Genomic DNA, 14,153 nt, shown 5'->3' with positions numbered 1-14,153 from the left:
CGCAGAACTTCTGAGAATGGCCTATTGAGACTCCCCGGGGGATAGAAATGCAACCACTGCAGGCCAGGCCTGGTGTATCAAGTTTTGTTATGGCAGATACTTGCGGATTCAGGGACCATGTGCTGATTGAAAGGGGTCTTTTTTTTTGTGGGGCACTGTTCGGTCATGTCTTTGGTTCCATCTGCACGTAGCCCAGCCCGGGCCTGCTGTATGGGCCCGACTGTGGTAATGGTCGATCTTCTGTACACTGGACCTGTAAATGTTGCTTTTTCTTCCGAGAGCAGGAATTTGTCATGCTGAGATGAAGCTTCATCTGGCACCAGTGCGGGGGGGGTAAAAGCGCTCCCCCTATCATAGTGAACCAGCGGCTACCCGTAGTAGCGCTAGCTTTCCTTTGGCAAAGTGCAGATGCAGTGGATTATGTGAGCTGTTCGTTTACAATCAAATTCTTTACAAGCTCGTCAGAGACCTCGCACACCCCAGCCAGTGTTCATTTCTTGTTCATACTGCACCTGAAGGCTCTTGAACACGAATCAGTTGTGGTAGCAATACACATCATGTCGGCTTTTCAGGACAATATGCGACATTCTTGCTTGATTCAAAGTGAATTTAACCCCCCCCCCCAAAAAGCAAACATGAAATTGCCAACTTTGACTCATTTTGCTAATCTCACCTGGGCCAGCACTGGCATTCATTTAATGAGGTCAAATTTAATGGGGTCTAAGGGGGCCAGAAGACTTTGAAACAATGCAGTAACGGATGTCCCTTGCTAATGGTTTACCTCTGATGTTTGCAATGCTAACGAGTGAAGTCTGTCAGTCTCTCACTGTGATTTCAACTGACTGCTTGATTAGGATCAGAAGCTGAAATGTACTGAGGCCCAAGCAAGGGGGAAAAGGTGCCAAACTTCAGGAGATATGAATTATTTTGGTTAGTTGAGTACAAATGTAATACTTTTTGTGCAAATGTTAACAAAGTATTACAAAGTGAATCATATATCAGTATGCAGTAGGTCAAGCTATCATGGGCCTTACAGTTCAGTCTGCCACAGAGACTGATTTGCCCAAATCAGTTTCCAATTGAATTCCTGCCATTTATTTTTTTTGGCCATTTTGGAATTTTGTCCCCTCCCCCCGTCCGTCCCCCAGATAATACAGTGTTAAGTTGTCCCCGTCTCCCTCCCCCCCGTTAAGTCTGATTTCCCCATGATCTTGTCGCAGCTCAAGGTGTGTAATGTGTAACTTAGGAAAGAAAAACTCAAAAAATTAAGCAAAAGAGGAGCAATATTCCATGTAATACTACTCAGATTCTGGTTACTAAATAGATACTAGGTTCCAGAATAGGTGATGCTGTCTGGGATATTTCAAAACCATCCCACTTTCTCATCCTGAAACCCTAGACCAGCGATCAAATCATTGGTCTCAGTTCAGTGATTCAGAGGGTTATCATGGCTCGAATTACATAATCAGCCATGCGCATTTTCTACATGTACAAAATATGTACATGCGCATGTATGTGGCGCTCAGATATTTTTTAGTGGAAAGTTGAATACATTTTGTCTACCATTGGGGCTCCGTGTATCTCACACATGTCTGAGAAGGGACAAACCAATTTGGCAGTGTCAGTGGAGGTTTCATTCAGTGTGATTGTTTTGATGAAAAACAAAATCTTCCACTGGCTGTTGTCATGCATGTACATGCACTTGAGTAGTTCCGTGACTTGGCAAAGGTCACTGTGTCCAATTCTAGAATGGGCCTCAAGCTGTTTTTTTTTTTTTCAGTTTTGACGAGGCACTTTGAGGACAATATTTCGCGCAGCTGGATAAAATGATGGCCAGATATTGATTCTAGTCAATCAGGATGGGAACTCTGATGTTACGTCTTTGAAAGCAAGGAGGAACTGGCATTGTGAAATGTTTGAAAGCTGAAGTTGAATGTCCTGCCAAGAATCGAGAGAAAGAGAAGAAATTGAAAAAAAAAAAAACAGGCTTTTTCCTCAGCCATTATGCGCAGCGAAGCATCCTTTGTCGAAAGCTGCTGGTGGCCAGAGGGCTAGCTGGTTTATTCATGCCTCATGCTCATTCTGTCTCTTTGAGTACGCATTCATGTATTGGTAACAGGGGCCCCATCATCCATGAGGCTGTGCAAAATGGATGACGTGAGGGGAAAATGCACTTGCGTATATTGGACAATACTCAGATTTGAATATCAGGTGTCAGTATTTTGCTGGTACAGACTGCAAGCACCCAGGATCAGTGTGGTTCTACAAATCTGTGTTTTCAGTTGAAAATGCATAACGCGGGTTTGTCACTTCTTTGGTATTGCAACATTATGCATGCCACAAAAACTTGTCCAGTGTCAGAGAATGAGCGGGACTTTGAAACAGTCTTTACAACCGTTGTACATTTCCTATGTACATGGACTAGTGCAGTGTCATTGGAGAGGAAAAGGTCACGAAGACGGTCAGGCAGAATATGCTTCCAGCAACAAATCCAGCATCCAAAATGTCAGTGAATGGCTTGGTGTCTGTGCTCGTGACAAGGACAAATTTAGGATTTTACCAAGATATTCAAGTAGTCCGGTGCTATTGAAAAGTTGTCGAAGATTTGTTTTGCAGTTACGCATGTGCCTTCCAGGGTATGTGTGCATATACATGTACTGAATTAAAAGTGCTTTTGGTTGCTTTCCATTGGGACACCCTATCCTCAAATCTTTCGAATCAATATGTTATTACTGAAGGGAAAAAAATTCAATTATGGAGTGGTCTGTTCTTTCTTAGCTGTCTGGAAAGCCTCAATTAATATTCCAGGCGTCGTCTAGTCTGCTTGCTAGATGCACACGTAACAGCATGTTGACGCACAACTGTTGTGGAACAAAGTTAAGTTTGCATAACATACCACTGAAATACTCCAAAACTGAAGGCCGATGTTCGGTGCGTTCACGCGTCATTCTTTTTGTTGGTTTGCGGTGACAGAGAGATCTTAACATGTTATACTCCTATCACTTTCTTTGTTTGATTTTGATTGATTTAATTTATGGAAATCACGTCATGCGTTGCCTCGGCAGGAACACTGCAAATGATGCCGTTTGTTTGGCAGAGGCTTTTTAAATGCAGATTATTGCGCTGAATTTGCAGAATCTGTACATTGGATGACATTTCCTCTCACGGGCAGCTGTTAAGAAAGAGAATCTTGTGATGAAGTAGGCCCCTTTTTTTTCGCAACAGCCACCATTCGGAAATCTGTCACTGGTGCCTTTCCACAAAAAACCAAAACCAAAAGAACAGTAGTCTAATGCTATTTTCCATTGGGATGGATTAAACTGTTATTTTCTTGCCGTCTGAAAAAAAGATAAGACCAGATTCCTCTCTTTACAACTGTAAATTTCTTTGAGTTAATTTTCTGTTGAAGATTTACTGATGGAAGTTGGTACTAAAAGCCAGAGAATGCAAAGTGGTGGTGTTTGTCCCCATTTCTCATAACCCTTCTGGTAATCTGCTCCGAGTTAAAGTGCACCCTCCAAGTGGCAAAAGAAAGACAGATGGTAGTAAGTTTTGAACCGGTTCTTGCGCGCATTCTGCGTGTACCCAAATACCATACATTAAGGACTAAATTTGTTACGCGTACTCAACGTGCTCCACGTCAAATGTCAGTGATCTCATTATAAACGCGTGCCTATGCGGCGAATACTTAAAAAAAACACACCCTCTTTTGTTCTGCTTGGAGCGGATATCCAAAGTGTGATTTCATTTGATGTGTCAGAAACAAGGTGTAGAGCTGGTCTGTGTTGGAGTTGGAGAAACACCTGTTTTTCAGGAGGCAATTCCCTGTCGCTTCACACTTTGTTGCAAGCATTCCTTGTCAGGACATCAGAAATAAATTTGTCTCGCCTTCACCACACCGCCAGAGCGATGATTCACATTGGCTTTTGGTGTCAAATTAAATTGTAATTAAGCGCACACATGAATTAACTGCTCCTGTGTACAGGCACCGCGGCAAGCACAGGTTACACCCCAAGTTCCTTTTCTGACGTGCGACTGGTGAATGTTTGCCCAAAAAAATCTGGAGATATTTCTGCTTAAAACGATCCACCAGGACATTCTCCCAGCTCTCTCGCTCTCTGCCAAGAGAAGATTTGGAAAGGACAAGCGGATGAGAGCCGCTAATTGGTTGTGCACTGCACCCTACAGATGGCAGGGCATCATTAATTGACCTGTTGCCTGATTGGATTGCCAGGGATAGGCACGTCCCTGGATTTCTCCCTCCTCACTTTTGCTACTTGGGTGTTTTTTTTTTGTGTGTGTCCCTGTTTTTCATAAGATCTTGTCGCTTTAATAATGGTGTGAAGTAAGGGTTGGTACAGGTTGGTACCTAAAATGCTTGAAAGCATGTGAAACCTACAGTTTTTATGGAACTGTGTGCAATAAGCTTCCTCCTGCTGCTATGATGGTGTATGATACATTTGTGACTTGGCACGACAAAATAAGCGTAAAGTCGCATTCTGCTCTTTCCTATTTTGAGGGTTCAAAGTCAAATATTGAAGTGGAGCTCCATTTTGGCAGTTTGTAATATTTTGACAGAGTAATCCCTCCATTTAATTCCAGTTTTGTTAGCAGGATCAGATATTTAAAAATGTCATTTTCTCAGCAATTCCGACGATGGCATTATTCGTGCCCGGTCAGAAATGTAGAAACAATCTCAGAAATAAAGACGCAAACCTGCCAGAGTAATGCTATGTTGTCACCTCATGCTTTTACCCTACGCGTTCCATGTATGTACCATTGGAAAGCTGTCTTTCTGCTGATTTAAAAAATACCAATATCTCAATTTTTGAAAATTCCGACCTTCAGCTCATTTTTGATGACTGGTCACATCTTGTACATGTATGTGCCCTGCACTTATATGTACATGAACATCTGCCATGGATGAGACACGTCAGAAGCCCAACACAATTTAAATGCATGCACTGGGATGTCGGCCAGTATGTACGTTTATTTTTTGATGTCATACGACCACCTGTGTGCAGTGGCTCACCCATTTTTGTTTTAATCATGACTATCCTGATATGAATTTCTAAGATTGCCTCATTTTCCCAGAGTTGTTTTTACCAAGGAAGTACAATAAGCACTTTACGTGTGCACGAGCTTATGTGTACATGTCAGAGTATCGTGATTTTCCCAGCCAGGAAAGTTTAATTGACGATGGCCTGAATGTGTCAATCAGATCTTGTTGTGTTACAGGCAATATATTCTACACCCTGGATATTCTAAGTAGGGTGTGTTTAGGTGTAGGGAGACGAGTACATGCCTTTTGTATGTGGTTTGTGATGAAGCACCCTGTATGATTAGCCATATCGGCTATCTATGAAATCACTGTTCCGTTTGTAGAGAATACATCTCTACAAGTCGCATTGCCACATGTGCACATGTACTTGCACGATGGTATTTTTGACTCATTGTGGGGCACAGTTTGGAACTGAGCCCGTCTCCTATCCCTGACAGTTATGCCGGTTTAACCACACTGTAAAGAAATCACCTGCGCAGGGCCCCCGTTATTGCAACGCAGTCCTCATAAATGCCACTTAGTATTCCCTCGCCTGTCTTCCTTGGTGTGGCTGGCGAGCAGCTACATGTATTTCACCCGAGGTCATCCTTTTTTCTGTCGAGGAAATGAAGACGAAAAAACAGGGGGAGAGATTAAAAGAAATAAGAGGGCGAATAGGGGAGCTGTGCCGGAAAAGTGTGTCACATGACACGGGCGGATAGATTGATCTGCCAGTAGATTGGCTGTGAGAAGGTGGACTCGGGCACAGGTAATGTGTACATGTACATCTACCTGTTGGGTGCAGAGGAAGATTAGATTGCAGGTGACAGGGCACCTGTCCATGCTTTCAATGTGTGTGCTGCACAACCTGGTCCAAATCTTGTGATGGGATCGTTTAATGGAATGGTTGTATTGTGTATAGACAAAATAAAGTCGTTCGTTCTGTGTGGAAATGGATCCACATATTTCTGCACAGGATGCATTGGAGTGTACATGTAGGTATTATAAACAGACTATATTGCGTGGTCTCAAGGGAAACTAATATTGACTACATGCAGTGCATAAATCAATAGAAACATGGCCACATGTGCATTGTAGCACTTGAAACTAGACCGTGAGAAAGTTTCATCGGGATGTTGCCTGAACTGGAGAATGCCTTGCACATGGTCGTTAACCTACATTTTGTGTTACACTGAAACAATGGGGAGTCATGTTTCTGTAATAGATTTGGAATATTTTTTGAACAGATTAAGCAGTGCCATTCTGTTTGTAAGGACAGCAGGTTCCCCCCCCCGTTAAATCACATGCGGGTATTTCACTGATTTGATTGTACCCCATCCCTCAGACCTTGATGATTTAAGAGAGGTGATTTTTTTTTTCATTAACAGAAAAAAAACCAAACAGGAAAAAAGGAAAAGAATTACTGGAAGTTGAGAAATAATGCTCTGGGTGATATCATCAGTCAGTTTTTAATCATATGTTTTTAATAAGATTTGTATGGAGGAAGTACATGTAATAACTTAGGCATTATGCAAACCTGCCCTTGTGATGCCAGCCTTCCCTCACCCTCAGTGGCTGAATCGTAATTTGTTCACGGTTGTTGATTGTTTTGATTAAAAAAAAAGAATCAGATTTTTAAAATTTAAATCTGAATTTTTTTATTTAAATCGATTTTTTTACTTTAATAAAAATTTGAGACAAGGTGGCTAAAATTTCTAATCAAAGCTAGAAAATTAGCTGCATTTGTAATAGTTTTCTTTTATTTATTTTTTGTGACAAAATTAAACAAATGTGGATTTAAATAAAAAAATTTGATTGAATGCACAAACCACCATGTCCATGTCAATTGGTGAAATGCATGCAGTATAACGCCTACCAGTACATGCACCCTCAGACAAGACACTTCCTCCAGGGACAAGTACATGTATATGTTTCAAATATTGAGACATTTTTGCCTTTTTACCAAAAAAATTAAATTTGTTGATTTAAATCAGTGATTTTTCAAAAAAATCATTTGATTTAAATCGGTGATTTAAATCAGACAACCCTGAATTCATTCTCAAAACCTCATTCACTATGCAAACAACCAACCATCAGTGTGAACCTGACCCTCACAAAACAAGCAGTGGTTGGTTTTTTAAATAGTCATTGTTGCATTGGCCTTCATGGAAGGGCTGCGTGTGTAGTCAGTGTAGTTGCCATATTGATCGCGACCAAGGGCAATTCAATAGTCGCGCCCATGTTTCAGATGTCCAGCTCTACAAGTCATGCGTGTAAAAAAGTATGCTTGCTACCGTATGGAGCTACCAATTCTGAATTGGGGTTCCCACAGTTATGGAAGGTCCTGGAAAACAAAGTTGTCCTGGAAAGTCACGGAAAAGGATCCTTGAAAAAGTGGAGAAAAAGGATAACGTGGAATCCTGTTGAGTCCTGAGGGAAAAAGTCATGGAAAAATCACGGAAACCAAGATCATGCCTGGGTTCCTTTTGATTGGCAGGGGGCCGCTTTTGATGTGTCAAGGAATAATGCTGCGCATACATGTACATGTATGTACACATTTGTGTAGATTGGTGTTCGTCATTAGGAGTGGCTGTAGCAGGCTACAAGTTCATATTAAATTATAAACAAATTTACCAAATTTTATCCATAAACTGGCATTAAATGCCATGGAAATTGTCATGGGGGGGCCCTGGAACGTCCTGAAAAAGTCACGGTCAGTCTCCTGACTTTTTTGGGAACACTGAAATAATTTTCATCATGTGACCTGCTCCCTCTTAGAGTGGGAGCGGAGGCACCAAGTACTGCTTCCAATGTGAATCTCACTGAGGGAATTCTGGATAAACGTGTCAACATTGCCAGCATGGTTTAACACCTCCAGTGTCTGCTATCAACTTTCAGCAGTTTCCCTTGATCGTTAAAGCCCTTGAACCCTTTTCAGTCTCTTTGAAATCCACCAGGAAGTTTTGGAGAATTTGGCAGGATTAAAGGAAGATGTGGCCTATAAAATGGTTGGGACTCCTGGCAGTAAGCTCCCCCATTCCCCCCGGACAGTGTTATTATGTGGAGCTGGGACGCAGACCAGGCAACAAGGAAGAAGCCTGAGATGTGAGCGGGGGGGGGAGACAGGAAGCCCAACGAAATTTGACCTGGATTGTCCACTGTTTCATGCTTTTTTTTCACGTTGGAAATATGATTCCCCCTTGAGAATTTCAGTTTTAGAACGTATGGCATTTAATAGGAATTGAACAGTGGGAGATTTTGAAGGATTCAGGAGGGTTGCTCTTAAAAAAAAAATTCACAGGGCAAAAATGTGTACACACCTAACATGCTTTGGTCAGTGATAAAGATTTTCATGCTGGAGCATTTTGGATAACAAAAAAACACACACATGGTCGCCTGTTAGACAGTATGCATGGGCAGGCATCTGCCTGTTTTGGGGAATATTCTAACTGTCTGAATCTCATGTAATCATTCTCATGTGCCGGTGCATTGATTTTAGATTTCACAGCCGTATATTTTTCAAGTTGGGTGTTCAAGCAGATTGTTTTTACTAGTGTTGCCAAAGACAATAACCTGCAATGGCTTTTTGCAAATCATGCATGGCTGGTGTTTTGCCACTACAGCTATGAATACATTTGTGACTCTGTGTCTATTTTGGACTTCAATTGTGTATTTTTGTCTCCACTTTTCCGTAGGTATGGCCGCGTTGAAAGCGTGAAGATTACCGGAAAGCGGGACAACGACGGCAGTCTCTCGGCATTCGTGGACTTCGTGGATATTAACAGTGCCACCAAGGCACACGAGGCAATCATCCAAATTGCAGATCGTGAACTGCGCATTGAGTACAACAACCCGGACTCTTTACTCCCCGAGGATTCTTTAGCGCACAGGGATTACGATGTGGGCCACGGCCGGCACTCGCGGTACGACTCGCGTCGTGACGGGTGAGTCTCGGAGACCACAGCACACCTTTGGAGAAAGGGTGTTTTGAGAATCAGTCCTTCATCAGAACAATACTCTGATTTTTTTTGGGGGGGGGGGAAATCAGTCATATTCTGAGGAATCATAGTACACCTACTGGTACCTGCAGTCTAACCCTAACCTTCCCCAACCACACAGAATTAAACAGTAGTAAAGTGTTTAATGCTGTGGGGATAGGTCTGATAGGCCCATAACAGCTGGCTTTTTCATCGGGTGTGGCATACCTCAGAAAAACAAAGTCCAACAGCCTCTGTGCACAAAGTCCCACATGGGTGTTTAACTTTGTGTGAATGGGGAAGGTTTGGGGAGGTTAGGGTTAAGAAGTAAAAATAAAGTAATGAAACAGATACATGTCAGGCCTACATGCAACTTCCCCTTCTCCAGTCAATAAACCAATATTCCACGTCTCGTTGTACACCTGTGTACATGGTAGCCTCTGAAACAGAGTTTTCAAGTGGAAAACATTCCAACATGTTCACGCTCTGCAGAAATCCAGCAGTTGCTTGATCCAAGCTCAGTCCCTCCCAGAAAGTTACATGAATACTAAACATTCTTAGTCCATTTTTGAAGCCCCGTCGGTGCATGTACATGCGATGTTGACAGTAATTTATGATACACGTAGTTGCGTGTGGATGTACGGCGTTCAGTTAACGGATGGGGATGGATATTACACAACAAGGAAGTAACAATCGTGATAAACAACACGTGAGCTGTGGGGGTCTCTTTGCCGTGTGAGGCTGCATTATTCACTGCATTGAGCCCCAGCCTACATGTACATCTCGGGGTATTATTAGAATTGGGAGATCTGCAACACAGGATGTGCACCCTTTGTGAGTCACGACAGTTTGTGGGGAAAAATATACCTGGATTTAAAGGGTCGTGCCAACCCGGCATCGCTGTTTGTTATGTTCCAGTTTGTGATTAGTGGGGGGGAAGAAGCCGTGGAAATCATGTAAGCCTGATTCACAGTTACTGAAATTTCGACTTGATTACAAAAAAAGTTGGTCATGCCTTCTCACCTACGTCATCACATTAAGCTCTTTTATTGTGTGTGTGTGTGTGTGTGTGCCGATATTGCTGATAATAATTTTCATGCATGTCGCAATTTCCAAGCCATGTTGGCATGCATCCGATGACCGGATCAGTTCAGAAGAGGCTGTTCATCTCCACCTCCCTCTGTGTGCAACAAGCCAAATTCCCAAAGGAAATGACAGAATCCCAAGAGGGGATGCCAAAATCAGGGCTGCTTTGCCACTACAGATACTTATGTGCCTGGAAAAAAAAAAAAGAGAGGGAGGGGAGTCATAGACCAGGAATTTGGGTTGTAATTTTGGGTTTCATCGGAGCGGGCCGGCCTCCCAGAATAGATTCTGGTGGTGTTTTCCTGGAGCGGGATTCTCCCTACGGGATCTTGTTTGTCAGGGACAGCTGTCGCAGCCGCTCATCTGGTGCAAACAGAAACCAAGAGCTCCCTGTGATCTCTCCCGTGACCTCTTCGGGCCAGGCGACCTTTGTGGAGGAATGCCTCCAGGTCATCATCCCCGCAAGTTCCTCTTTGAAAAAAAGAAAGGAGGGGAGGGGGGAGAAATGCTAATAGGACATCGGCACTCCAGTGAATTGAATTAGAGTAGGGTTGGAAGAATGATAATGGCCTGTAATTTCTTCTTATCGACCTGAACTTTGAATCAGGAGTGTTACCTGAAGTGCCCTCCTTCCCAAAGACACCAACAGAATTCCTTCCAACCCCGTGAAAAAATCCTCGGCATTGTGCACCTGTGTATCATTTGTTCACTATTTCCAATCACCAATAAATGGAACATTGGGCATCTGGAAGAAGTCAGAACTGCACATTACATTTGCGGTGAATTGTTAACCACAGCAGATAGGAAACAGCACAACATAATTTTTTTCATCTTCTATTGCAAGGGGGGACTAACTTTACAAAGCAGCTTTAAATTCTGTTGTCGGCAGTGTGGAGCTGGGAACACCTTTTTGCTGCACTGAAACATAACGTGTGTTTTTGTTTTGCAAGCCGTATCTTGTGTTTTTGTAAGCTACATGTATGGACAGGTCGTAAACATTGGGGGGAAAACTGTAAGCCTATTGTTCTGCCACATGCTGCCGAGAGCTGATTGTGATTATTCAAATGCGCAGGCACATGTCCATGCAAATACCACCACACGGCCCTCCCTCTGCAGAGGTGAACAATTCATATGGACACGCACAATGGCTGTGGGCAAGCCCATTTCACCCACCATCAACACGCGGCAAGTGGGGCATGTCAATTTGAAGTCTGGGCATAGAAACTGCGAAGGGGGGGGACCATTGACATCAAAATGCAAATTAAACCATTTCAAGTGGATGCATAGTGGCTAGTGTGAATCACCGGAGCTTGGGACTCGGGTTGGACGCCTGTTGTTGCTGAATACATTTTAATTTTTTTATTGTGTGTGGCGGGTGCTTTTTATGTGGCTCTGTACATTAGACAATTCTTGGACAAGGCCGACCAGTCTGTTTTGCAATGCACATGTTCACTCATACATGATTACATTTCTGTGGATTTTTCGCAAAAAGCAGAGCCGGGAATGGATCGGTTGATGAGCCATTTGAATGCATGCATTCATCCGGAATGAGAGATGTGGCACTGCTGTTATTCTGAAGGGGAAAATGAAAAGTCGCAGTGTGAGCGTGTGCGTGCCGAGATTTGTTCCAGAAATGCAATACTGACCGAGGAGCTTGGATGGCACTAGATTTTTAGACTCCATGCGGCTTAAGGAGTCTGCTTGTGTTGAGTTGACACAGTTGGCACTGGGATTGAGAGTATCTGAGATTGCCCCCTCCCCCCAACAACAACTTACACTGCATGGAGTGTTTGGTTTGGACTGAGCATTGATTTTGAGCTGGCTTGTGCTGAACATTGAAACTACCAATTTTCTGTTCCCCCTCGCCATAGTGAACTTGAAACAGGCCCGGCAGTACCCTGGATGGCACTGGATTTCATTACGCACAAAGACCAATAAGAAAAAAAAAGCGGGTTGCTGCTGAGAAGGCCTTTCTTTTAGTGAGTTAAAAGGGATGCAGAGGTTACATTGTGAATGGGTTGAATCGGTTCCGAGAGCCCGGTTCAAGACGTTTCAAGGACTCCACATTGTTAGTCAGGTGTAATGGGATCTGGCCACCCTGTGCCTGCCTCCAGTCCGATCACATTCACCAAACCTGTTATTCGGAGGGACTTCTGAAAGGAAAGAACCAGGTTGACGCCGACGGTCGGTCGCAGGTTTAGAAATCGGGCGAGCACATGTGGGCATTGATTACAAGGTACATGGATACGCAACATGGACGCCAGCAGGTTGGTACACATATTGGGAAGCAATAATACTCTCGATTCCCATGCACGGATGACTGCTTTGAACTCGACCAGGCACTAACTTGCAGTGTGTACACCTTGGTCGTTGTACTGGCACAGGTACATACATGTACCAACAATGCTATATCACAGGAGCCCAACTGGGTAATGTGGCCTGTCCATTTTGGTAGAGCCATCTGGAATTGGAAACAGTACATTCAGTGCATCAAGACCATCAGCGGCACTGTGCATCCACCGTGGTGCACTGACTATGTAAAAGCACACGCCTGTTGTGCCACACTCTTGGTAGGTGCACTGTAGCGCTTATCACCTGCATGGAACGGATCAGAACCAAGAAGCAGTTTTGCTCCGTCCGAAATGAGCGGGGGAACAGTTGTGAGCAGAAAGAGGTTGGTTTTTTTTTTTTTAATTGCTCAGGCCAAGCTACAGGTGAGCCTGCCTCACTTTGAGAAATTCAATTCACTATGGGTAGCCTTGGTAGGCCTACAGTGTACATACACTGTACATGCACATGTAAATCTGACTACAGTGTCAGTTTAACACCTTTTAAATTCAAATCTACCAAAGCACATGTGTAATGTCTATAGAGGAAGATGGTATGCCACGCTGCTTGTGGCTACTGTGTTTCATGTACTCGTATTGTTGTATACTCCTTACTGATGCTTGTACGTCTTTGTGCACAAATGTGATAAACTCATTCCTTAGTGCTGTCTAATACATACATGTACATGTACATGTATACTAAGCAGTGAAGTGTGCACAGGCCTCATATATAAGGATATTCCCAGGGAGTACAGTCGTTCAGACTTGTTCAGCAGCTGCTGTGTTCATGCTCATGCTCAGCTTCATCATCATGTTCAGCTTCGTAATGTACCCACCATGATGGTCCCTAAAGGCTGGCAGCCACACCAGAGCTGGAGGTATATGAGTCACACCGGACTTGCTAACCACATTCACAAGGCCCTTCCTTCCTTCCCTCCCTCCCCCCCTCCACTCTCCCTGCTAGCCAATCCCGTTGCTTGACCTCCAGCCTTGCGCTGTTATTAAAGCCAGACTTGGCCAACTCCACAAGAAAAGGATACAATCAGCGGCAGGCACATGAATGTAGACAAGTTAGCCGAGGCTGTTTTCCTGTTCAGGGTTGTTCAGAGTGCAACCTCCCACGACAACAGTTTCCGTGGTGAATAGTTGAGTCTCTCTTTTTCTCCCAGCCAGTCTGGATTTATTATTGTTTGCCAGCACTGGTTATTCCTCTCCTACACAGAGCAAACCAAAGGACAATAGCAGCACTGGAACGCTGCAAACCTTGTGCTTTTCTTTCTGCGCCCCAACGCTTTTCATGTGGCTGCTTTTCAATCGGCCCCTCAAGGCTGCAGGGATTGGTGCAAAACAAATCACTGTAGCAGATAAAAGTTTCAAAGGTTTCTTTGAAACTGTTCTTTGCAGTTGCAAAATACACCGAGTCGTGGAAAATGATTTGTTGTGGTTGAACATGGTTGTGGATTTTTTCTTGTACGTCGGACAAAATCACCTACTTTTTGCTCATCGGATGCATTTGCATTGCTTGTATCCCTCACAAGTTAGAAAACAATTTCATACATGTATATGTAGGCCCCCCCTACATGTATGTTCTGTGAATCAGATACAAAAGTGCATTTATTTATTCTTGTAAGTGGATGCATATACATGGATCGTTAATGAATGATGACATCCACCTTCTGTTATCATCTGTGAGGTAGTGACAGGTGTGGCGTGGCACAGTGC

At 43.5% G+C, this 14,153-nt stretch overlaps 1 protein-coding gene across 2 annotated transcripts in view; it reads left to right on the top strand.

The window, feature by feature from the left end:
• The window catches only part of LOC110979089 (uncharacterized), a 78,053-nt gene that overhangs the window by 13,485 nt on the left and 50,415 nt on the right, over window positions 1-14,153 (top strand). Inside the window, exon 2 of one of the 2 annotated variants that reach the window (XM_022234611.2) lies at window positions 8,737-8,985. In XM_022234611.2, the coding sequence (XP_022090303.2) occupies window positions 8,737-8,985 (249 nt within the window). Of the gene's footprint in view, window positions 1-8,736; window positions 8,986-10,343; window positions 12,779-14,153 lie in introns of those variants that run through there. The other variant, XM_022234612.2, reaches the window with a different exon arrangement.

This window comes from Acanthaster planci, linkage group LG16 (assembly GCF_054643075.1).
Source record: "Acanthaster planci isolate LZ-2023a linkage group LG16, COTS_SCS, whole genome shotgun sequence".
Lineage (NCBI taxonomy): Eukaryota > Metazoa > Echinodermata > Asteroidea > Valvatida > Acanthasteridae > Acanthaster > Acanthaster planci.
The sequence above is the reverse complement of the archived record's forward strand: the minus strand, read 5'-3'. Positions and strand labels throughout refer to the sequence as shown.